Raw genomic sequence first — 24737 nt, forward strand, 5'->3', positions numbered from 1 at the left:
GATGCTGTTATGCTTTGACCCACTTTGAATAATTAACCGATCAAGTAGTCATTAAATGGACTCTTGTGTTCACTCTCTTGAGTCACCGGAGGACAGAACGATGGATTTAGCAACAAGAGTATTCAGCTGACTCAGTGATATTGACGTATATGTATTTTCCAAAATCTCGGGTTCTGTTCTCAAACTAATATGGCCTCATATAATTCAGGCCTCTTTGCGTCGGCTTTTTGGGCCCCTTAAGAAACTCGAAAACTCTTGAAACTCAAAAACTCACAAAACGTTGCACACACCTGAGTCCCGGCCCCCCCATGGATATGATGGGGGTCCCGTGCATGGGCGTGGCAAAACGGCCGGCCACGCACTCTTGAAAATTTAAAAACATGAAACCTGTTCACTTTTTTTTTTTTTCCCCCCACGAAAACTCACAAAATTCTGATACACAAATTTAACATCACTAGACCACTAGACCAAAACCTTCACGGTTAAAAGTTATTAAAAGATTTAGTTTTCGTCACACGGTGTGAGCGTGACAATGGGTTGAATTTCATGTTCGAAAAAATGCTGTGTTTACGTGATGTTTTCGGCACTTTTTATGCTTTTGTACCGTCGCAAACTCCTCCTAACGATTTATCAGATCGACCTCAACTTGGAGTGTCTACAAGACACCTGGGGAATTAAAATTAAAAGTTCTTAATAGATTTTGGTTTTGTCGCACGGTTTTGACGTGGCAAAGCGTTGAATTGAATGTTCATCAATGCGAGTGGAGGTACGCAGCTGGAGGTTGAATGTGTGAAGGGACTGTGAAAAGTTTGGGAACCACTGCATTAGCAGACTGGTCTGTGTGTAAAGAAATACAGTGAAATCTACCTTTTTCTTGTTTTCACAAATGGGAAAAAGGGATGGAAATGCTGTTGAGGCTTCTCATTATAATCTAGTCCAGGTTTGACTAGTATGAGTACAGTCATCTTATATCAAAACCTGGTATTAAATGACCTGTATGTAGAAAAAAAACAGTGAAATCCAAGTTTTCCCTGTTTTCACGAATAAAATAAAGTTTTCACATCTGGAATAGGGTTTTACATGCTGTTTAATGGGAATTCAATAACAAAGTATTTACCATGTGTTTTTATTGAAGTTAAGCTTGCCCCGGTTATGTCTGTCAGAGAGACAGTACGTATAAATTCCATTTTGGGACAGATTTTGGGGCATAACTTAAAAATCTGAGGTTTTTTAATGCGCCATAACGTCAGCAGCTGTGAATCAGCTCCCTTTCAGCTGATTACTCAGATAAAAAAACTCAGCTGATTTAGTGTTAAGGGTTGGAGTTTATAATTACTCAATATCACGTTTTGGTCGTTTTTTTTTTACATTTTTCACAAAAATAATTTTGACATTCAAAGGTAATTGGCGGACCCCCCGCAGTACCTCCGGACCCCAGGTTGAAGACCACTGATTTAGACAATGAAAATGTTCCACTAACATTTGATAAACAATGTACATTTTTGGCCCCAGTGAAGCGCATGAGAACCAACTTCCATTACTCACCTGGGAACCAGGCTGAGGTTTAGCGTAGCCGATGGGCCGAGTGGCTCCGCCCCCGCCCCCAACCTCTGACCCGTGTCGCTGGTGGTGTTGTTGTCCTGCACTAGCGCCGCCCCCTACGGTGGTGGAGGAGCCAACCCCATGATGCCGGTGTCTACCTAACAGGCAGCGCCACTGAGCCAGCTCCCGCAGGAGGGGCAGACATGAGGCTGGGCACAGCATGGACCCCCAACTTACAGCTGTTACACACACACACACACACACACACACACACACACACACACACACACACACACACACACACACACACACACACACACACACACACACACACACACACACACACACACACACACACACACACACAGTTGAGCAGACAAACCAAAATAATCTTGGAATATAACACACATGCTTCACTTTATATAGATACGCACATGTATTTTACGTACCAAGGGTGAAAGTATATATGGATGTTTGGGAATATAAATTGGTCACACTCTTTGTTTGGATACTCAATAGAATAACACTATTATCATAAATAACAATATCATATTTATTTTATGGGCGCTATAAACATAGGATCGGGAAGTCCTCTTGTTATCTCGTGTTCAAACCACTTTTAGCTCAGTTGCATTCCTGTAATACTGCATTGTAATACAGGATGTATCTGTTCTAATGTAATACACTACACTGTATATGAACCGTGTTTCGGAAACATCTCAGTTTTTGACAGTTAAGTTACAAATGCATCGCTGTTGCAATCAGAGTTTCCGTTATCCGGTTTTTGATTGGGAAAATCTCTTGAAGTCCGACATATTTAAATCTCTCCGGTCATAACGTTCGGTGAAAATAATTCCTCCCAAGCACAGTTTGAATTTTTGGGTGGATCATTTCGATAAAGTCTGCAGATCTGTTCATTTCTGCGCTCGGCAAGTTGCAGCGGGAAGCCTGCAACTTGCAGTCCAAATCAGTTTGGACGACCAATTTGAACCGATTTGAAAGCTTCACCTCTGACCAATCACGTGTGTCGATATAGAACTAAGCCCCGCCCCCTCCCCTGTGGACAGGTCGTGCTTGTAAACACAGTAGATACACACAGTACACACGGAGCACAGCGTCCAGAAGAGAAACACAAAGATGATGTATCATCGACAGCAGGGACACATACAGTACATCCATAGTTTGGTGTTTTTTTTGGATATTTAATTTCCAACCCAAAGCAGACGGTAAATATTCATTGTGTAAAATATGTCTACGGGACGTCCCGACGAAGACGGACAACACCACAAACGTTATTATTTATTTAGACCTACTTGTCATATTTGTTTCTGATTTCATCTAAATTTATATTTTAGTGAAATATTAATTAAAGCGGCTGCACTTGTTACTTATTGTTCACAAACAGAAACACTTTAATTTCAAGTAGTAATATTTGTAATATTTATTTATTTAAATGGCCTGAACAGACGGGACTCGTTTTATTTTGAATAGTCAATACAAAATATTATACATTTACATGCCTTGATGATGTCACTCTATACACTGTTGTCTGCTTATCAATTGTTTTTAAGCTCAATAAATACAGATTATATTTGACCAAAATCTCTCCCATTTGTCCGGAAAATTGAAATATATATTTTTTTTACGGAAACTCTGGTTGCAATAGCACGGCAACGTGTCGACACACTGAAACATGCAATCTGTGGATTCTTGCCGATACAGACGGAGTGTGCAGACTGCTAGTGCACACACACACACACACACACACACACACACACACACACACACACACACACACACACACACACACACACACACACACACACACACACACACACACACACACACACACACACACACACTTTTCAGAAACAATTTCACACACCACTAACTCTCCACTATACCCTCGATGAGAGCTGTGTTTAGCTGCACACTAGATCCACTCACCAGCTCGACAACTGCTACCGCTACTGGCTGCATTCCTGCTTCCCTCTCTCCCCCATCCAGCCTGGTCCTCATCTGCCCTGGAAAAGCGGTTAATCTCGTAATTCAACCTAACCCCGTGTACAGTTCGGCCGTTCTCGCCCATGCCCTCCTCCCAAGTTGGATCTGTCCGGCCAGAGACGAAGCATGCTGTCAGTGAGCCAGGTAACAGTATCTGGCCAACAGCTGCTCTACCCGGCTGCCCTTCATACGACGTACCGTCGTGGCTCAGGCTGCGCGAGTCGCAAAGAACGTAAACCCTGAAGGAAAGCCAAATACAGCTGTGCCTTATTTTGTTCGAAGGACATCTTGAAGTCATTTCAACAATACAGTGCGGGCTTCTCAATAATGTGCTTGGCACAGCAGCCTGAAGTTCTTTGGCAAACCAGAAAACCAAAACACCTTAACGCCACTGTATATCCAAACCCAATCCAGATTGAGTGGGGCTCCATTCAACCGCTGTTCAGCCAAAACCCTGATAACGCGCGACAGATGTCCATGTGTTAATTCATTCGGAGTCAAGGCAGCGCGCCAAACACACAGCATGTGAGGGATCTGCTCAATGTGCTGAATCGAGTCGGCTCGTTCTCCAACACATCTCCTCGCTGATACACACGGACGCTGTTCTGTTTACGTCTGTGTGCAACCACAGCCATGCAGGCGCTGATGAGGCCTGTGCCATATGACCAGATATCAGAAGACTATCGCTATGTTGCAAATTAGCAGCGGAACTGCTTTACGGCAATATTTTACGTCATTTGGAGTCCCAGTGCGCGGTGTGTATCCAAGAAACGTTTTTTTTTTTTTTGGGTTAAAATAAATGTATCGGTGGCGTCCTTGTTGGCTCAACCGGATAAGTGCATGTACCATTCAGGCAAAACGTCCACACCGACACAGGTTCAAATCCAGCCTGTGGTCATTTGCTGCATCTCTCTATCTATCCACCCCTGTCCCCTCTCCCCTGTTCTCTACATTAACTTAAAAAATGTAAAAAATCAATTAAAATTAAAATATATGGCGAGTGAGAACTTCGACCCTTTTCCCGCCCTCTCCGTGTCGGGCATACACGTATATATACACAGACACACACACAGTCAGTTGTTGAAGTTGATGTGTTGAAGCAGCGTAAGGATCTGAGCCACTTTGACAAGGAGCACATTGTGATGTTGGACGACTGGGTCAGAGCATCTCCACAAGCACAGGTCTTGTGGCTGTTCCCGCTCTGCAGTGGTTACTACCAAAAGTGTCCAAGGAAGGACGAGCGGTGAACCGGTGACAGGGTCATGGAGCCCAAGGTTCATTGATGCACGTGGGGAGTGAAGTCTAGTCTGTCTGGTTCCATCACACATAAGAACTACACCTAAAAAAAGTGAATGGTGCTATGATAGAAAGGTGTACAACACACAGTGCACGCAGCTTGCTGCGTATGGGAGCGCTCACAGTGTCCATGTTGACCCCTGTCCACCACCTAAAGCGCAGAGCTCAATTGGGCTTGTGAGTGTGAGCTCGTTTGGGGCAACAGTGAATAAAATCACAATCAGACAAGCAACGCAGCGCTTTCTAAGTCCACATTAACTCCATCTCACACCCCCAACAGCTGCTCTTTGGCCAATCAAACAATCAATAAATCAACGGATCCTTGACGATATGGAGCAAAAAAATAACCTGCAACTGCAAATAATTCCTGCAACCAGGAAAGCTAGTGCACAAGCTCCGCCACACGCACACACACACACACACACACACACACTTTGGAGGCAATATAGATTGATACCTGTGCCGACATTGGAGTCCGACAGAGGACAAATTCCACCACATGCACACGCAAGTCATGCAGAATCCAATTAATTCACATTTTAAGCCACTCTTGCGGTAAACACACACACACACACACACACACATACACACACACACACACACACACACACACACACACACACACACATATATACACACATACACACAATTCAATGAATCAGAATCCAATACACATTATAGCCACAAAGACAAGCAAAGGCTTTGTAAGGAAACAACCGAACGCACACGTACAAAAAACCGGGGGCAGCCCTCGGTTCACAGCCTCTCAGCGGTGTGGAGCTCTCCCTCCGTGTCTGTTCCTTCTTCTCCGGCTCCGAGCCGTGAAGCCCTGCATTAACCCCCCCACCCCAGCTTCCCTCCCTGTGCTGAAAGAGAGACACACCAGCAGCCAATCAGAGGCCGGGCCGTCACTGCAGCACTGGTGAGAGACACACACACACACACACACACACACACACACACACACACACACACACACACACACACACACACACACACACACACACACACACACACACACACACACACACACACACACACACACACACACACACACACACTACAGTAGCTACTATGATTATTTTGGTATAGGAGGTGAAAATGTTTTGTTTTGGAAATGTAATTCCACAAAATTGGGACAGATTCTAAAACAAACCGTCCCTCATCCCAAAAGCTTCTATAAATATAGAGAGAGAAAATAAAATGGAGATTTTTATTTTTTTTTTACAAGATGTTGTACGGACGGTGCTTGTATGGATTTTGTGGAAACCGCTACGTGTCCACCGGGGGGCGGTGTCGCACTTAGTGAACCACAGTGCACAAAAAAAATACAGTTGAATACATTTCTCTCAAACTTGATTTGAAAACTTTGGACCCTAAAAATATAGACATGCAAAGGGAAACCCATTTCCCAACCTCCCCCCGCAAGTCACGCTTCTAACCGCTGCATTTCAATTTTCCCTTTTGAATCCGCCCCCTGACAGCAGGTCGGACAACTCAACCCGTCGGCTTCTGTGCAGCGCATCGTCCAGATTCCAGGAGGCCAGCGTGACACACTTAGCGATAACGCCCCGCCCACTCCAGCCCCAGAATTTCGAGAACCATAATCCACCTTAAAGAGTTCAATACAAGTTTGGGCAGCAGGGCACGTGTCTTGCAGATCAGCCTTTTCCACTTTGGCTAATGGGCTCGTTTATCACCCTTTTTATTTTCATGGTTTTTTTTTTTTGTTTTTTTTTTCCAAGCTCTGGGCCAACATCGCCAAGCGTCGTCTCATTTCAACGAATCGGTTACCGAAAATAATGAACACAGGGTCTTCAAAATCTCACTGTGGCGTCAACGGAAAATATGCGTCTGAGACGGCACTCTGAATACGTACGTAGAGTACTCAACCTGAGGAGAGAGAGATCGGCGCTTCCCTTCAAAGAATCATACGACGAGACATGTTTACACTTTAAGTTTGCCTGCAGCGAGCCGGGTTTATAGCCGCACGGATAAAATGGCGCAGACGACCCTTGAATATACACACCGAAAACATATTCCAAAGCCAGCAGGGCACGGCAGTGACGGTTGCCCTGGCCAACCAGATTGAGTCAACTGGCAACCATCTCGTGGGCTCTGGCCGCCCCCTTTGGCAACCACTTTTTCCACATTAAAAATAGCGCCAGCAAACCGCAAAATGTGGACCCCAAAATAAATGAATTTGTGGCGTGAGTGATATTTAAATATTGCTGTGACAGCGGGAACTAGAACGCTGCACGTGCACGTTGGCGCACACAGGTACCAGGACGGCGGCAGAGCAGGTTGTTACAGTCAGGGATGCAAACAACTTGCTTCTCGGCCAATGAGGTGTTTTTCACGTCAGTTTGGGTGACATGTATGTGACGTCAAAACCGATCACAAAAGTACTTTCTGGCTTTATTTATCTTTCTATCCGTCCGAGAGAACGACGCCATCCACGATCGATTAACGAGCGGAGTCGTTCTCGGATATAACGCTCGACGCCGACACCGTCGACCGGTCCACTCCGGTTTGAAAGCGACGCTGCTTTCACGGAACCCGGAAAACCGTCACCTACCACCACAAGTATATTTCAGACCCCTTTCCACCGTACATGTGTTTGCACTTCTGTACAGTTGAAGACAACAAAAAACCCAAACTTGGTGTGGGAAAACGCAGAATGCAGTACTGATGCAGTATCTTAATTACCGAAAATATAAGGTGACTAAAAATGGCAACCGCGTTTTCAGTTTTGGCAACCCAAGGCTGACGCCTGGTTGCCAGCCTGACAATCACTTTTAGAAGTTAGTGCTGAGCCCTGGAAAGACACTGAAAAGATACAGAAAACTACAAAAGAAGCGCCCGGGGGGGGGGGGGGGGGGGGGGAGACAACCTGACACAAATCAACCAGCCAATGACTAGTGACCATCAACCAGCCAATGACTAGTGACCATCAACCAGCCAGTGACCATCAACCAGCCAGTGACCATCAACCAGCCAGTGACCATCAACCAGCCAGTGACCAGTGACCATCAACCAGCCAGTGACCAGTGACCATCAGCCAGCCAGTGACCATCAACCAGCCAGTGACCATCAACCAGCCAGTGACCAGTGACCATCAACCAGCCAGTGACCATCAACCAGCCAGTGACCATTGACCATCAACCAGCCTGTGACCAGTGACCATCAACCAGCCAGTGACCATCAACCAGCCAGTGACCAGTGACCATCAACCAGCCAGTGACCAGTGACCATCACCCAGCCAGTGACCATCAGCCAGCCAGTGACCATCAGCCAGCCAGTGACCAGTGACCATCAACCAGCCAGTGACCATCAACCAGCCAGTGACCATCAGCCAGCCAGTGACCAGTGACCATCAACCAGCCAGTGACCAGTGACCATCAACCAGCCAGTGACCAGTGACCATCAACCAGCCAGTGACCAGTGACCATCAACCAGCCAGTGACCAGTGACCATCAACCAGCCAGTGACCATCAGCCAGCCAGTGACCATCAGCCAGCCAGTGACCATCAACCAGCCAGTGACCAGTGACCATCAACCAGCCAGTGACCATCAACCAGCCAGTGACCATCAACCAGCCAGTGACCAGTGACCATAAACCAGCCAGTGACCATCAGCCAGCCAGTGACCATCAGCCAGCCAGTGACCATCAACCAGCCAGTGACCAGTGACCATCAACCAGCCAGTGACCATCAACCAGCCAGTGACCATCAACCAGCCAGTGACCAGTGACCATCAACCAGCCAGTGTCCATCAGCCAGCCAGTGACCAGTGACCATCAACCAGCCAGTGACCATCAGCCAGCCAGTGACCAGTGACCATCAACCAGCCAGTGACCATCAGCCAGCCAGTGACCATCAGCCAGCCAGTGACCATCAACCAGCCAGTGACCATCAACCAGCCAGTGACCATCAACCAGCCAGTGACCAGTGACCATCAACCAGCCAGTGAACAGTGACCATCAACCAGCCAGTGACCAGTGACCATCAACCAGCCAGTGACTACAGTGGAGTTGTATGCAACACTGATTCATTTTTCTATATAAAACAGCCCAAAGGCAGAAACAAGCGTAACATTGAAAAGCCAGACGTGCCTGTGCTCCACCGCTGTGTTGGGGACGGACATTATTAACCCAGCTGCAAATGAAGCTTCAGCATCCTGAGGCCTCCCTCTGCCTCTGTGCAACCAAACACCTCCAACCTAAACAAACACGAGGCTTTCAGCCTCATCAACAAATACATTATCTAACAATTATAAAAACCAATACAACAACAACAACAACAACAACAACAACAACAAAGACAACATATTCCAAGACACTGCTGTCGACACTTTCTAAAAACAGAGACAAGCTTTACTCAATTCTGAATCAAGACTGTTCAGGGACACACACCCACCTCAGAGACAACTAACCGCCATCTTTACTTATAGCTGTCTTTACTAATGCCTGTCTTAACTTATAGCTGTCTTTACGAGTGCCTGTCTTAACTTATAGCTGTCTTTACGAGTGCCTGTCTTAACTTATAGCTGTCTTAACTTATAGCTGTCTTTACTAGTGCCTGTCTTAACTTATAGCTGTCTTAACTTATAGCTGTCTTAACTTATAGCTGTCTTTACTAATGCCTGTTTTAACTTATAGCTGTCTTTACTAATGCCTGTTTTAACTTATAGCTGTCTTTACTAATGCCTGTTTTAACTTATAGCTGTCTTTACTAATGCCTGTTTTAACTTATAGCTGTCTTTACTAATGCCTGTTTTAACTTATAGCTGTCTTTACTAATGCCTGTTTTTACTAATGCCTGTTTTAACTTATAGCTGTCTTTACTAATGCCTGTTTTAACTTATAGCTGTCTTTACTAGTGCCTGTCTTAACTTATAGCTGTCTTTACTAGTGCCTGTCTTAACTTATAGCTGTCTTTACTAGTGCCTGTCTTAACTTATAGCTGTCTTTACTAGTGTCTGTCTTAATTTATAGCTGTCTTTACTAGTGTCTGTCTTAACTTATAGCTGTCTTTACTAGTGTCTGTCTTAATTTATAGCTGTCTTTACTAGTGTCTGTTTTAACTTATAGCTGTCTTAACTTATAGCTGTCTTAACTTATAGCTGTCTTTACTAGTGCCTGTCTTAACTTATAGCTGTCTTAACTTATAGTTGTCTTAACTTATAGCTGTCTTTACTAGTGCCTGTCTTAACTTATAGCTGTCTTAACTTATAGTTGTCTTAACTTATAGCTGTCTTTACTAGTGCCTGTCTTAACTTATAGCTGTCTTAACTTATAGTTGTCTTTACTAGTGCCTGTCTTAACTTATAGCTGTCTTAACTTATAGCTGTCTTAACTTATAGCTGTCTTTACTAATGCCTGTTTTAACTTATAGCTGTCTTTACTAATGCCTGTTTTAACTTATAGCTGTCTTTACTAATGCCTGTTTTAACTTATAGCTGTCTTTACTAATGCCTGTTTTAACTTATAGCTGTCTTTACTAATGCCTGTTTTAACTTATAGCTGTCTTTACTAATGCCTGTTTTTACTAATGCCTGTTTTAACTTATAGCTGTCTTTACTAATGCCTGTTTTAACTTATAGCTGTCTTTACTAGTGCCTGTCTTAACTTATAGCTGTCTTTACTAGTGCCTGTCTTAACTTATAGCTGTCTTTACTAGTGCCTGTCTTAACTTATAGCTGTCTTTACTAGTGTCTGTCTTAACTTATAGCTGTCTTTACTAGTGTCTGTCTTAATTTATAGCTGTCTTTACTAGTGTCTGTTTTAACTTATAGCTGTCTTTACTAATGCCTGTTTTTACTAATGCCTGTTTTAACTTATAGCTGTCTTTACTAATGCCTGTTTTAACTTATAGCTGTCTTTACTAGTGCCTGTCTTAACTTATAGCTGTCTTTACTAGTGCCTGTCTTAACTTATAGCTGTCTTTACTAGTGTCTGTCTTAATTTATAGCTGTCTTTACTAGTGTCTGTCTTAACTTATAGCTGTCTTTACTAGTGCCTGTCTTAACTTATAGCTGTCTTTACTAGTGTCTGTCTTAATTTATAGCTGTCTTTACTAGTGTCTGTCTTAACTTATAGCTGTCTTTACTAGTGCCTGTCTTAACTTATAGCTGTCTTTACTAGTGCCTGTTTTAACTTATAGCTGTCTTTACTAGTGTCTGTTTTAACTTATAGCTGTCTTTACTAGTGCCTGTCTTAACTTATAGCTGTCTATACTAGTGCCTGTCTTAACTTATAGCTGTCTTTACTAGTGCCTGTCTTAACTTATAGCTGTCTTTACTAATGCCTGTCTTAACTTATAGCTGTCTTTACTAGTGCCTGTCTTAACTTATAGCTGTCTTTACTAATGCCTGTCTTAACTTATAGCTGTCTTTACTAATGCCTGTCTTAACTTATAGCTGTCTTTACTAATGCCTGTCTTAACATATAGCTGTCTTTACTAATGCCTGTCTTAACTTATAGCTGTCTTTACTAATGCCTGTCTTAACTTATAGCTGTTTTAACTTATAGCTGTCTTTACTGGTGCCTGTCTTAACTTATAGCTGTCTTTACTAGTGCCTGTCTTAACTTATAGCTGTCTTTACTAGTGTCTGTTTTAACTTATAGCTGTCTTTACTAGTGCCTGTCTTAACTTATAGCTGTCTTTACTAGTGTCTGTTTTAACTTATAACTGTCTTTACTAGTGCCTGTCTTAACTTATAGCTGTCTTTACTAGTGCCTGTCTTAACTTATAGCTGTCTTTACTAGTGCCTGTCTTAACTTATAGCTGTCTTTACTAGTGTCTGTTTTAACTTATAGCTGTCTTTACTAATGCCTGTGTTAACTTATAGCTGTCTTTACTAGTGTCTGTTTTAACTTATAGCTGTCTTTACTAGTGCCTGTCTTAACTTATAGCTGTCTTTACTAGTGCCTGTCTTAACTTATAGCTGTCTTTACTAGTGTCTGTTTTAACTTATAGCTGTCTTTACTAGTGTCTGTTTTAACTTATAGCTGTCTTTACTAATGCCTGTCTTAACTTATAGCTGTCTTTACTAGTGTCTGTCTTAACTTATAGCTGTCTTTACTAATGCCTGTCTTAACTTATAGCTGTCTTTACTAGTGTCTGTTTTAACTTATAGCTGTCTATACTAGTGCCTGTCTTAACTTATAGCTGTCTTTACTAATGCCTGTCTTAACGTTTAGCTGTCTTTACTAGTGCCTGTCTTAACTTATAGCTGTCTTTACTAGTGTCTGTTTTAACTTATAGCTGTCTTTACGAGTGCCTGTCTTAACTTATAGCTGTCTTTACTAGTGCCTGTCTTAACGTTTAGCTGTCTTTACTAGTGCCTGTCTTAACTTATAGCTGTCTTTACTAGTGTCTGTTTTAACTTATAGCTGTCTTTACGAGTGCCTGTCTTAACTTATAGCTGTCTTTACTAGTGCCTGTCTTAACTTATAGCTGTCTTAACTTATAGCTGTCTTAACTTATAGCTGTCTTTACTAGTGCCTGTCTTAACTTATAGCTGTCTTAACTTATAGCTGTCTTAACTTATAGCTGTCTTTACTAATGCCTGTTTTAACTTATAGCTGTCTTTACTAATGCCTGTTTTAACTTATAGCTGTCTTTACTAATGCCTGTTTTAACTTATAGCTGTCTTTACTAATGCCTGTTTTTACTAATGCCTGTTTTAACTCATAGCTGTCTTTACTAATGCCTGTTTTAACTTATAGCTGTCTTTACTAGTGCCTGTCTTAACTTATAGCTGTCTTTACTAGTGCCTGTCTTAACTTATAGCTGTCTTTACTAGTGTCTGTCTTAACTTATAGCTGTCTTTACTAGTGCCTGTCTTAACTTATAGCTGTCTTTACTAGTGCCTGTCTTAACTTATAGCTGTCTTTACTAGTGTCTGTTTTAACTTATAGCTGTCTTTACTAGTGCCTGTCTTAACTTATAGCTGTCTTTACTAGTGCCTGTCTTAACTTATAGCTGTCTTTACTAGTGCCTGTCTTAACTTATAGCTGTCTTTACTAGTGCCTGTCTTAACTTATAGCTGTCTTTACTAGTGCCTGTCTAAACTTATAGCTGTCTTTACTAGTGTCTGTTTTAACTTATAGCTGTCTTTACTAGTGTCTGTTTTAACTTATAGCTGTCTTTACTAGTGTCTGTTTTAACTTATAGCTGTCTTTACTAGTGCCTGTCTTAACTTATAGCTGTCTTTACTAGTGCCTGTCTTAACTTATAGCTGTCTTTACTAGTGCCTGTCTTAACTTATAGCTGTCTTTACTAGTGCCTGTCTTAACTTATAGCTGTCTTTACTAGTGTCTGTTTTAACTTATAGCTGTCTTTACGAGTGCCTGTCTTAACTTATAGCTGTCTTTACTAGTGCCTGTCTAAACTTATAGCTGTCTTTACTAGTGCCTGTCTTAACTTATAGCTGTCTTTACTAGTGCCTGTCTTAACTTATAGCTGTCTTTACTAGTGTCTGTTTTAACTTATAGCTGTCTTTACGAGTGCCTGTCTTAACTTATAGCTGTCTTTACTAGTGCCTGTCTTAACTTATAGCTGTCTTTACTAGTGCCTGTCTTAACTTATAACTGTCTTAACTTATAGCTGTCTTAACTTATAGCTGTCTTTACTAGTGCCTGTCTTAACTTATAGCTGTCTTTACTAGTGCCTGTCTTAACTTATAGCTGTCTTTACTAGTGCCTGTCTTAACTTATAGCTGTCTTTACTAGTGCCTGTCTTAACTTATAGCTGTCTTTACTAGTGCCTGTCTTAACTTATAGCTGTCTTTACTAATGCCTGTCTTAACTTATAGCTGTCTTAACTAATGCCTGTCTTAACTTATAACTGTCTTTACTAGTGCCTGTCTTAACTTATAGCTGTCTTTCCTAATGCCTGTCTTAACTTATAGCTGTCTTTACTAATGCCTGTTTTAACTTATAGCTGTCTTTACAAGTGCCTGTCTTTACTTATAGCTGTCTTTACTAATGCCTGTTTTAACTTATAGCTGTCTTAACTTATAGCTGTTTTAACTTATAGCTGTCTTAACTTATGCCTGTCTCTATTCATAGCTGTTTTAATTCTTGCCTGACTTCTTAACGTTTAGCTGTCTTTACTAATGCTTGTCTTAACTTATAGCTGTCTTTACTAGTGCCTGTCTTAACTTATAGCTGTCTTTACTAATGCCTGTCATACCTTATAGCTGTCTTTACTAATGCCTGTTTTAACTTATAGCTGTCTTTACTAATGCCGGTTTTAACTTATAGCTGTCTTTACTAATGCCTGTTTTAACTTATAGCTGTCTTAACTTATAGCTATTTTAACTTATAGCTGTCTTTACTAATGCCTGTCTTAACTTATAGCTGTCTTTACTAATGCCTGTCTTAACTTATAGCTGTTTTAACTTATAGCTGTCTTTACTAATGCCTGTCTTAACTTATAGCTGTCTTAACTTATAGCTGTCTTTACTAGTGCCTGTCTTAACTTATAGCTGTCTTTACTAATGCCTGTCTTAACTTATAGCTGTTTTAACTTATAGCTGTCTTTACTAATGCCTGTCTTAACTTATAGCTGTCTTAACTTATAGCTGTTTTAACTTATAGCTGTCTTTACGAATGCCTGTCTTAACTTATAGCTGTCTTTACTAGTGCCTGTCTTAACTTATAGCTGTCTTTACTAGTGCCTGTCTTAACTTATAGCTGTCTTTACTAGTGCCTGTCTTAACTTATAGCTGTCTTTACTAGTGCCTGTTTTAACTTATAGCTGACTTTACTAATGCCTGTCTTAACTTATAGCTGTTTTGACTTATAGCTGTCTTTACTAGTGCCTGTCTTAACTTATAGCTGTCTTTACTAGTGCCTGTCTTAACTTATAGCTGTCTTTACTAATGCTTGTCTTAACTTATAGCTGTCTTTACTAGTGCCTGTCTTAACTTATAGCTGTCTTTACTAATGCCTGTCATACCTTATAGCTGTCTTTACTAATGCCTGTTTTAACTTATAGCTGTCTTTACTAATGCCGGTTTTAACTTATAGCTGTCTTTACTAATGCCTGTTTTAACTTATAGCTGTCTTAACTTATAGCTATTTTAACTTATAGCTGTCTTTACTAATGCCTGTCTTAACTTATAGCTGTCTTTACTAATGCCTGTCTTAACTTATAGCTGTTTTAACTTATAGCTGTCTTTACTAATGCCTGTCTTAACTTATAGCTGTCTTAACTTATAGCTGTCTTTACTAGTGCCTGTCTTAACTTATAGCTGTCTTTACTAATGCCTGTCTTAACTTATAGCTGTTTTAACTTATAGCTGTCTTTACTAATGCCTGTCTTAACTTATAGCTGTCTTAACTTATAGCTGTTTTAACTTATAGCTGTCTTTACGAATGCCTGTCTTAACTTATAGCTGTCTTTACTAGTGCCTGTCTTAACTTATAGCTGTCTTTACTAGTGCCTGTCTTAACTTATAGCTGTCTTTACTAGTGCCTGTCTTAACTTATAGCTGTCTTTACTAGTGCCTGTTTTAACTTATAGCTGACTTTACTAATGCCTGTCTTAACTTATAGCTGTTTTGACTTATAGCTGTCTTTACTAGTGCCTGTCTTAACTTATAGCTGTCTTTACTAGTGCCTGTCTTAACTTATAGCTGTCTTTACTAATGCCTGTCTTAACTTATAGCTGTCTTTACTAGTGCCTGTCTTAACTTATAGCTGTCTTTACTAGTGCCTGTCGTACCTTATAGCTGTCTTTACTAATGCCTGTTTTAACTTATAGCTGTCTTTACTAGTGCCTGTTTTAACTTATAGCTGTCTTAACTTATAGCTGTTTTAACTCATAGCTGTCTTTACTAATGCCTGTTTTAACTTATAGCTGTTTTAACTTATAGCTGTCTTTACTAATGCCGGTTTTAACTTATAGCTGTCTTTACTAATGCCTGTTTTAACTTATAGCTGTCTTAACTTATAGCTATTTTAACTTATAGCTGTCTTTACTAATGCCTGTCTTAACTGATAGCTGTCTTTACTAATGCCTGTCTTAACTTATAGCTGTCTTTACTAATGCCTGTCTTAACTTATAGCTGTTTTAACTTATAGCTGTCTTTACTAATGCCTGTCTTAACTTATAGCTGTCTTAACTTATAGCTGTCTTTACTAGCGCCTGTCTAAACTTATAGCTGTCTTTACTAGTGTCTGTTTTAACTTATAGCTGTCTTTACTAGTGTCTGTTTTAACTTATAGCTGTCTTTACTAGTGTCTGTTTTAACTTATAGCTGTCTTTACTAGTGCCTGTCTTAACTTATAGCTGTCTTTACTAGTGCCTGTCTTAACTTATAGCTGTCTTTACTAGTGCCTGTCTTAAATTATAGCTGTCTTTACTAATGCCTGTTTTAACATATAGCTCTCTTTACTAGTGCCTGTTTTAACTTATAGCTGTCTTTACTAATGCCTGTCTTAACTTATAGCTGTTTTAACTTATAGCTGTCTTTACTAGTGCCTGTCTTAACTTATAGCTGTCTTTACTAATGCCTGTCTTAACTTATAGCTGTTTTAACTTATAGCTGTCTTTACTAATGCCTGTCTTAATTTATAGCTGTCTTTACTAGTGCCTGTCTTAACTTATAGCTGTCTTTACTAATGCCTGTCTTAACTTATAGCTGTCTATACTAGTGCCTGCTTTAACTTATAGCTGTCTTTACTAATGCCTGCTTTAACTTATAGCTGTCTTTACTAATGCCTGTCTTAACTTATAGCTGTCTTTACTAGTGCCTGTCTTAACTTATAGCTGTCTTTACTAGTGCCTGTCTTAACTTATAGCTGTCTTTACTAATGCCTGTCTTAACTTATAGCTGTCTTTACTAAAGCCTGTCTTTACTTATAGCTGTCTTTACTAATGCCTGTCTTAACGTTTAGCTGTCTTAACTGGTGCCTGTCTTAACTTATAGCTGTCTTTACTAATGCCTGTCTTAACTTATAGGTGTCTTAACTTATAGCTGTCTTTACTAATGCCTGTCTTAACTTATAGCTGTCTTTACTAATGCCTGTCTTAACTTATAGCTGTCTTTACTAATGCCTGTTTTAACTTATAGCTGTCTTTACTAATGCCTGTTTTAACTTATAGCTGTCTTTACTAATGCCTGTCTTAACTTATAGCTGTCTTCACTAGTGCCTGTCTTAACTTATAGCTGTCTTTACTAGTGCCTGTCTTAACTTATAGCTGTCTTTACTAGTGCCTGTCTTAACTTATAGCTGTCTTTACTAATGCCTGTCTTAACTTATAGCTGTCTTTACTAATGCCTGTTTTAACTTATAGCTGTCTTTACTAATGCCTGTTTTAACTTATAGCTGTCTTTACTAATGCCTGTTTTAACTTATAGCTGTCTTTACTAATGCCTGTCTTAACTTATAGCTGTCTTTACTAATGCCTGTCTTAACTTATAGCTGTCTTTACTAATGCCTGTCTTAACTTATAGCTGTCTTTACTAGTGCCTGTCTTAACTTATAGCTGTCTTTACTAATGCCTGTCTAAACTTATAGCTGTCTTTACTAATGCCTGTCTTAACTTATAGCTGTCTTTACTAGTGCCTGTCTTAACGTTTAGCTGTCTTAACTGGTGCCTGTCTTAACTTATAGCTGTCTTTACTAATGCCTGTCTTAACTTATAGCTGTCTTTACTAGTGCCTGTCTTAACGTTTAGCTGTCTTTACTAATGCCTGTTTTAACTTATAGCTGTCTTTACTAGTGCCTGTCTTAACTTATAGCTGTCTTTACTAGTGCCTGTCTTAACTTATAGCTGTCGTTACTAGTGCCTGTCTTAACTTATAGCTGTCTTTACTAGTGCCTGTCTTAACTTATAGCTGTCTTTACTAATGCCTGTCTTAACTTATAGCTGTCTTAACTTATAGCTGTTTTAACTTATAGCTGTCTTTACTAATGCCTGTCTTAACTTATAGCTGTCTTAACTTATAGCTGTTTTAACTAATAGCTGTCTTTACTAGTGCCTGTCTTAACTTATAGCTGTCTTTACTAGTGCCTGTCTTAACTTATAGCTGTCTTTACTAGTGCCTGTCTTAACTTATAGCTGTCTTTACTAATGCCTGTCTTAACTTATAGCTGTCTATACTAGTGCCTGTCTTAACTTATAGCTGTCTTTACTAATGCCTGTTTTAACTTATAGCTGTCTTTACTAATGCCTGTCTTAACTTATAGCTGTCTTTACTAGTGCCTGTCTTAACTTATAGCTGTCTTTACTAGTGCCTGTCTTAACTTATAGCTGTCTTTACTAATGCCTGTCTTAACTTATAGCTGTCTTTACTAGTGCCTGTCTTAACTTATAGCTGTCTTTACTAATGCCTGTCTTAACTTATAGCTGTCTTTACTAGTGCCTGTCTTAACTTATAGCTGTCTTTACTAGTGCCTGTCTTAAATTATAGCTGTCTTTACTAATGCCTGTCTTAACTTATAGCTGTCTTTACTAGTGCCTGTCTTAACGTTTAGCTGTCTTAACTGGTGCCTGTCTTAACTTATAGCTGTCTTTACTAGTGCCTGTCTTAACTTATAGCTGTCTTTACTAATGCCTGTCTTAACTTATAGCTGTCTTTACTAATGCCTGTCTTAACTTATAGCTGTCTGTACTAGTGCCTGTCTTAACGTTTAGCTGTCTTTACTAGTGCCTGTCTTAACTTATAGCTGTCTTTACTAATGCCTGTCTTAACTTATAGCTGTCTATACTAGTGCCTGTCTTAACTTATAGCTGTCTTTACTAATGCCTGTTTTAACTTATAGCTGTCTTTACTAATGCCTGTCTTAACTTATAGCTGTCGTTACTAGTGCCTGTCTTAACTTATAGCTGTCTTTACTAGTGCCTGTCTTAACTTATAGCTGTCTTTACTAATGCCTGTCTTAACTTATAGCTGTCTTAACTTATAGTTGTTTTAACTTATAGCTGTCTTTACTAATGCCTGTCTTAACTTATAGCTGTCTTAACTTATAGCTGTTTTAACTAATAGCTGTCTTTACTAGTGCCTGTCTTAACTTATAGCTGTCTTTACTAGTGCCTGTCTTAACTTATAGCTGTCTTTACTAGTGCCTGTCTTAACTTATAGCTGTCTTTACTAATGCCTGTCTTAACTTATAGCTGTCTATACTAGTGCCTGTCTTAACTTATAGCTGTCTTTACTAATGCCTGTTTTAACTTATAGCTGTCTTTACTAATGCCTGTCTTAACTTATAGCTGTCGTGACTAGTACCTGTCTTAACTTATAGCTGTCTTTACTAGTGCCTGTCTTAACTTATAGCTGTCTTTACTAGTGCCTGTCTTAACTTATAGCTGTCTTAACTTATAGCTGTTTTAACTTATAGCTGTCTTTACTAATGCCTGTCTTAACTTATAGCTGTCTTAACTTATAGCTGTTTTAACTAATAGCTGTCTTTACTAGTGCCTGTCTTAACTTATAGCTGTCTTTACTAGTGCCTGTCTTAACTTATAGCTGTCTTTACTAGTGCCTGTCTTAACTTATAGCTGTCTTTACTAATGCCTGTCTTAACTTATAGCTGTCTATACTAGCGCCTGTCTTAACTTATAGCTGTCTTTACTAATGCCTGTTTTAACTTATAGCTGTCTTTACTAATGCCTGTCTTAACTTATAGCTGTCTTTACTAGTGCCTGTCTTAACTTATAGCTGTCTTTACTAATGCCTGTCTTAACTTATAGCTGTCTTTACTAGTGCCTGTCTTAACTTATAGCTGTCTTTACTAATGCCTGTCTTAACTTATAGCTGTCTTTACTAGTGCCTGTCTTAACTTATAGCTGTCTTTACAAGTGCCTGTCTTAACTTATAGCTGTCTTTACTAATGCCTGTCTTAACTTATAGCTGTCTTTACTAGTGCCTGTCTTAACGTTTAGCTGTCTTAACTGGTGCCTGTCTTAACTTATAGCTGTCTTTACTAGTGCCTGTCTTAACTTATAGCTGTCTTTACTAATGCCTGTCTTAACTTATAGCTGTCTTTACTAATGCCTGTCTTAACTTATAGCTGTCTTTACTAGTGCCTGTCTTAACTTATAGCTGTCTTTACTAATGCCTGTCTTAACTTATAGCTGTCTTTACTAGTGCCTGTCTTAACTTATAGCTGTCTTAACTGGTGCCTGTCTTAACTTATAGCTGTCTTTACTAATGCCTGTCTTAACTTATAGCTGTCTTTACTAATGCCTGTCTTAACTTATAGCTGTCTTTACTAGTGCCTGTCTTAACTTATAGCTGTCTTTACTAATGCCTGTCTTAACTTATAGCTGTCTTAACTTATAGCTGTTTTAACTTATAGCTGTCTTTACTAGTGCCTGTCTTAACTTATAGCTGTCTTTACTAGTGCCTGTTTTAACTTATAGCTGTCTTTACTAGTGCCTGTCTTAACGTTTAGCTGTCTTAACTGGTGCCTGTCTTAACTTATAGCTGTCTTTACTTATAGCTGTCTTTACTAATGCCTGTCTTAACTTATAGCTGTCTTTACTAATGCCTGTCTTAACATTTAGCTGTATTAACTGGTGCCTGTCTTAACTTATAGCTGTCTTTACTAATGCCTGTCTTAACTTATAGCTGTCTTTACTAATGCCTGTCTTAACTTATAGCTGTCTTAACTGGTGCCTGTCTTTACTTATAGCTGTCTTTACTAATGCCTGTCTTAACTTATAGCTGTCTGTACTAGTGCCTGTCTTAACGTTTAGCTGTCTTTACTAGTGCCTGTCTTAACTTATAGCTGTCTTTACTAATGCCTGTCTTAACTTATAGCTGTCTATACTAGTGCCTGTCTTAACTTATAGCTGTCTTTACAAATGCCTGTTTTAACTTATAGCTGTCTTTACTAATGCCTGTCTTAACTTATAGCTGTCGTTACTAGTGCCTGTCTTAACTTATAGCTGTCTTTACTAGTGCCTGTCTTAACTTATAGCTGTCTTTACTAATGCCTGTCTTAACTTATAGCTGTCTTAACTTATAGTTGTTTTAACTTATAGCTGTCTTTACTAATGCCTGTCTTAACTTATAGCTGTCTTAACTTATAGCTGTTTTAACTAATAGCTGTCTTTACTAGTGCCTGTCTTAACTTATAGCTGTCTTTACTAGTGCCTGTCTTAACTTATAGCTGTCTTTACTAGTGCCTGTCTTAACTTATAGCTGTCTTTACTAATGCCTGTCTTAACTTAAAGCTGTCTATACTAGTGCCTGTCTTAACTTATAGCTGTCTTTACTAATGCCTGTTTTGACTTATAGCTGTCTTTACTAATGCCTGTCTTAACTTATAGCTGTCGTGACTAGTGCCTGTCTTAACTTATAGCTGTCTTTACTAGTGCCTGTCTTAACTTATAGCTGTCTTTACTAGTGCCTGTCTTAACTTATAGCTGTCTTAACTTATAGCTGTTTTAACTTATAGCTGTCTTTACTAATGCCTGTCTTAACTTATAGCTGTCTTAACTTATAGCTGTTTTAACTAATAGCTGTCTTTACTAGTGCCTGTCTTAACTTATAGCTGTCTTTACTAGTGCCTGTCTTAACTTATAGCTGTCTTTACTAGTGCCTGTCTTAACTTATAGCTGTCTTTACTAATGCCTGTCTTAACTTATAGCTGTCTATACTAGCGCCTGTCTTAACTTATAGCTGTCTTTACTAATGCCTGTTTTAACTTATAGCTGTCTTTACTAATGCCTGTCTTAACTTATAGCTGTCTTTACTAGTGCCTGTCTTAACTTATAGCTGTCTTTACTAGTGCCTGTCTTAACTTATAGCTGTCTTTACTAATGCCTGTCTTAACTTATAGCTGTCTTTACTAGTGCCTGTCTTAACTTATAGCTGTCTTTACTAATGCCTGTCTTAACTTATAGCTGTCTTTACTAGTGCCTGTCTTAACTTATAGCTGTCTTTACAAGTGCCTGTCTTAACTTATAGCTGTCTTTACTAATGCCTGTCTTAACTTATAGCTGTCTTTACTAGTGCCTGTCTTAACGTTTAGCTGTCTTAACTGGTGCCTGTCTTAACTTATAGCTGTCTTTACTAGTGCCTGTCTTAACTTATAGCTGTCTTTACTAGTGCCTGTCTTAACTTATAGCTGTCTTAACTTATAGCTGTCTTAACTTATAGCTGTCTTTACTAATGCCTGTCTTAACTTATAGCTGTCTTTACTAATGCCTGTCTTAACTTATAGCTGTCTTAACTTATAGCTGTCTTTACTAATGCCTGTCTTAACTTATAGCTGTCTTTACTAATGCCTGTCTTAACTTATAGCTGTCTTAACTTATAGCTGTCTTTACTAATGCCTGTCTTAACTTATAGCTGTCTTTACTAATGCCTGTCTTAACTTATAGCTGTCTTTACTAGTGCCTGTCTTAACTTATAGCTGTCTTAACTGGTGCCTGTCTTAACTTATAGCTGTCTTTACTAATGCCTGTCTTAACTTATAGCTGTCTTTACTAATGCCTGTCTTAACTTATAGCTGTCTTTACTAGTGCCTGTCTTAACTTATAGCTGTCTTTACTAATGCCTGTCTTAACTTATAGCTGTCTTAACTTATAGCTGTTTTAACTTATAGCTGTCTTTACTAGTGCCTGTCTTAACTTATAGCTGTCTTTACTAGTGCCTGTCTTAACTTATAGCTGTCTTTACTAATGCCTGTCTTAACTTATAGCTGTCTTTACTAATGCCTGTCTAACTTATAGCTGTCTTTACTAATGCCTGTTTTAACTTATAGCTGTCTTAACTTATAGCTGTTTTAACTTATAGCTGCCTTTACTAATGCCTGTCTTAACTTATAGCTGTCTTTACTAGTGCCTGTCTTAACTTATAGCTGTCTTTACTAGTGCCTGTTTTAACTTATAGCTGTCTTTACTAATGCCTGTTTTAACTTATAGCTGTCTTTACTAATGCCTGTCTTAACTTATAGCTGTCTTTACTAATGCCTGTCTTAACTTATAGCTGTCTTTACTAGTGCCTGTCTTAACTTATAGCTGTCTTAACTGGTGCCTGTCTTAACTTATAGCTGTCTTTACTAATGCCTGTCTTAACTTAAAGCTGTCTTTACTAATGCCTGTCTTAACTTATAGCTGTCTTTACTAATGCCTGTCTTAACTTATAGCTGTCTTTACTAATGCCTGTCTTAACGTTTAGCTGTCTTTACTAATGCCTGTCTTAACTTAAAGCTGTCTTTACTAGTGCCTGTCTTAACTTATAGCTGTCTTTACTAATGCCTGTCTTAACTTAAAGCTGTCTTTACTAGTGCCTGTCTTAACTTATAGCTGTCTTTACTAATGCCTGTCTTAACTTATAGCTGTCTTTACTAATGCCTGTTTTAACTTATAGCTGTCTTTACTAATGCCTGTCTTAACTTATAGCTGTCTTTACTAATGCCTGTCTTAACGTTTAGCTGTCTTAACTGGTGCCTGTCTTGAGCTGGGCTGTTGACTTGTATCCTCTTTGAAACGTTGACGTCTTGCCGTGGACATGGAGTCGCACCGGGGGCTGTACGGACCTACCTTGCAGGGGAACAGCAGGGTCGTCGCCACCTTCTCCATGGCCAGGTTCCGGATGCTCGGGGTGAGAGGGCCCCGGCAGTTCGGGCAGCAGCTCAGCTTCTGGCGGCACTGGTTGCAGACCAGGTGTCCGGCCTGGCACTGCAGAATGGGCGGTAGGACGTAGTCGAAGCATACCGGGCACTCGAACAACGCCGTGAGTTCCGACGGCTGCCCGGGCAGGTCGCCGGGGGGCAGTGTCGCCGCGGTTGACGGGGCTCCGGACACCGAGCCGCCTACCGCAGCCGCCGCCGCCGCACCGCCTCCGCCTCCCCCCGACGCTCCGTGCTTCCCTCCGCCGGCCTTTCCCGCCCCGACTCCGCTTCCGCCTCCCGCCGAGGATGGACGGCTCATGTCAGCTCGACTACCCGCACTCGGGACGGGGCTCCTTGTGGTAGCGACGCATCGATGCTCGTTTCACGGGGATGGCGGTGTCGCCGCAGGGCGCTGGAGGCGGCGCTGGAGGCGGCGCTTGGCTCGAGTTGCGATCACGGAAACACCGGAAATGCTGCGAATGCTTTTTGTTTTTGTCTTTTTTTTGTTTTTGGTTTTTTTTTGCATATAAATATTTAAAAATCGACAACAATTAAGACGGTCGTCATTATGAAAACATATCACAGAAAATATCTGAGCATTCATAAGTACAAATATTATTTAAGATTTAAAACAATAGACTCAACGTAGATGGGGGAAACGGATACAGAAAAGAGACAAACGCGCCCATATTGAATTGTAAACCGAGAATAACGAAGATAATTTGAGTGCGCTCCGGCTTCCACGAATTTTAACGAATTAATTAATTTTTGTGCAGAGTTTAAAAATCTGCATTACGGTTTGAAAGTTTTCGGCCCTGTCCCACCGTGACGTCACCGCGCCCCGCTATTGATACTTGGCTTTGAATTATTATCCATCTCTGTATTATCAGAGGAATATATGAATATTAGCATAACAGTCTATGTCTGTCTATTCTGTGTATTTTTTTCTTTATGTTTTTTAATTATATATATATAATATGTATTTCATGGCTTATGTAAACCTTTTGTGTATGAAATGAGTTGTACAAATACCAAATTACCTGCCTTGCCTATTTATGTCTCATAAACCAGTAAATAATAATAGACAGACGTAGGATAGATAATGAATAGCAGAAGAGTAGATAGAATATTGAGTCCACACGTGAAAAGGGAAATAATATTTAATAATTCCTTTATAACTTTTCTAAATACAAACCTGGTAATAAATACAATTCTACAACCACTACGCCGCCGTCCCCCTATGATACTTTGTCCTTTTGTCTGTGCCCCGTATCACACTTATTTCCCAAATCACCGATGAAGAAATGTT

General features: G+C 40.0%; 1 protein-coding gene across 6 annotated transcripts in view; it reads right to left on the reverse strand.

The window, feature by feature from the left end:
- siah2l (seven in absentia homolog 2-like) overlaps positions 1-24187 on the reverse strand; it is a 39977-nt gene extending 15790 nt beyond the window's left edge. For 3 of the 6 annotated variants that reach the window (XR_013844501.1, XR_013844502.1, XM_080013996.1), the window contains exon 1: positions 23358-24187. Coding sequence is in view for 4 of the 6 variants with exons in the window: in XM_080013996.1 (XP_079870122.1) it covers positions 23358-23747 (390 nt within the window). In the remaining 2 variants the exon portion in view is untranslated. Of the gene's footprint in view, positions 1-1545; positions 1782-3489; positions 3567-5574; positions 5678-23357 lie in introns of those variants that run through there. The other 3 variants (XM_080013998.1, XM_080013997.1, XM_080013999.1) reach the window with 3 other exon arrangements.
- Between the last annotated feature and the right edge of the window lie 550 nt (positions 24188-24737).

Source organism: Zeus faber (genome assembly GCF_960531495.2).
Source record: "Zeus faber genome assembly, chromosome: 14".
Lineage (NCBI taxonomy): Eukaryota > Metazoa > Chordata > Actinopteri > Zeiformes > Zeidae > Zeus > Zeus faber.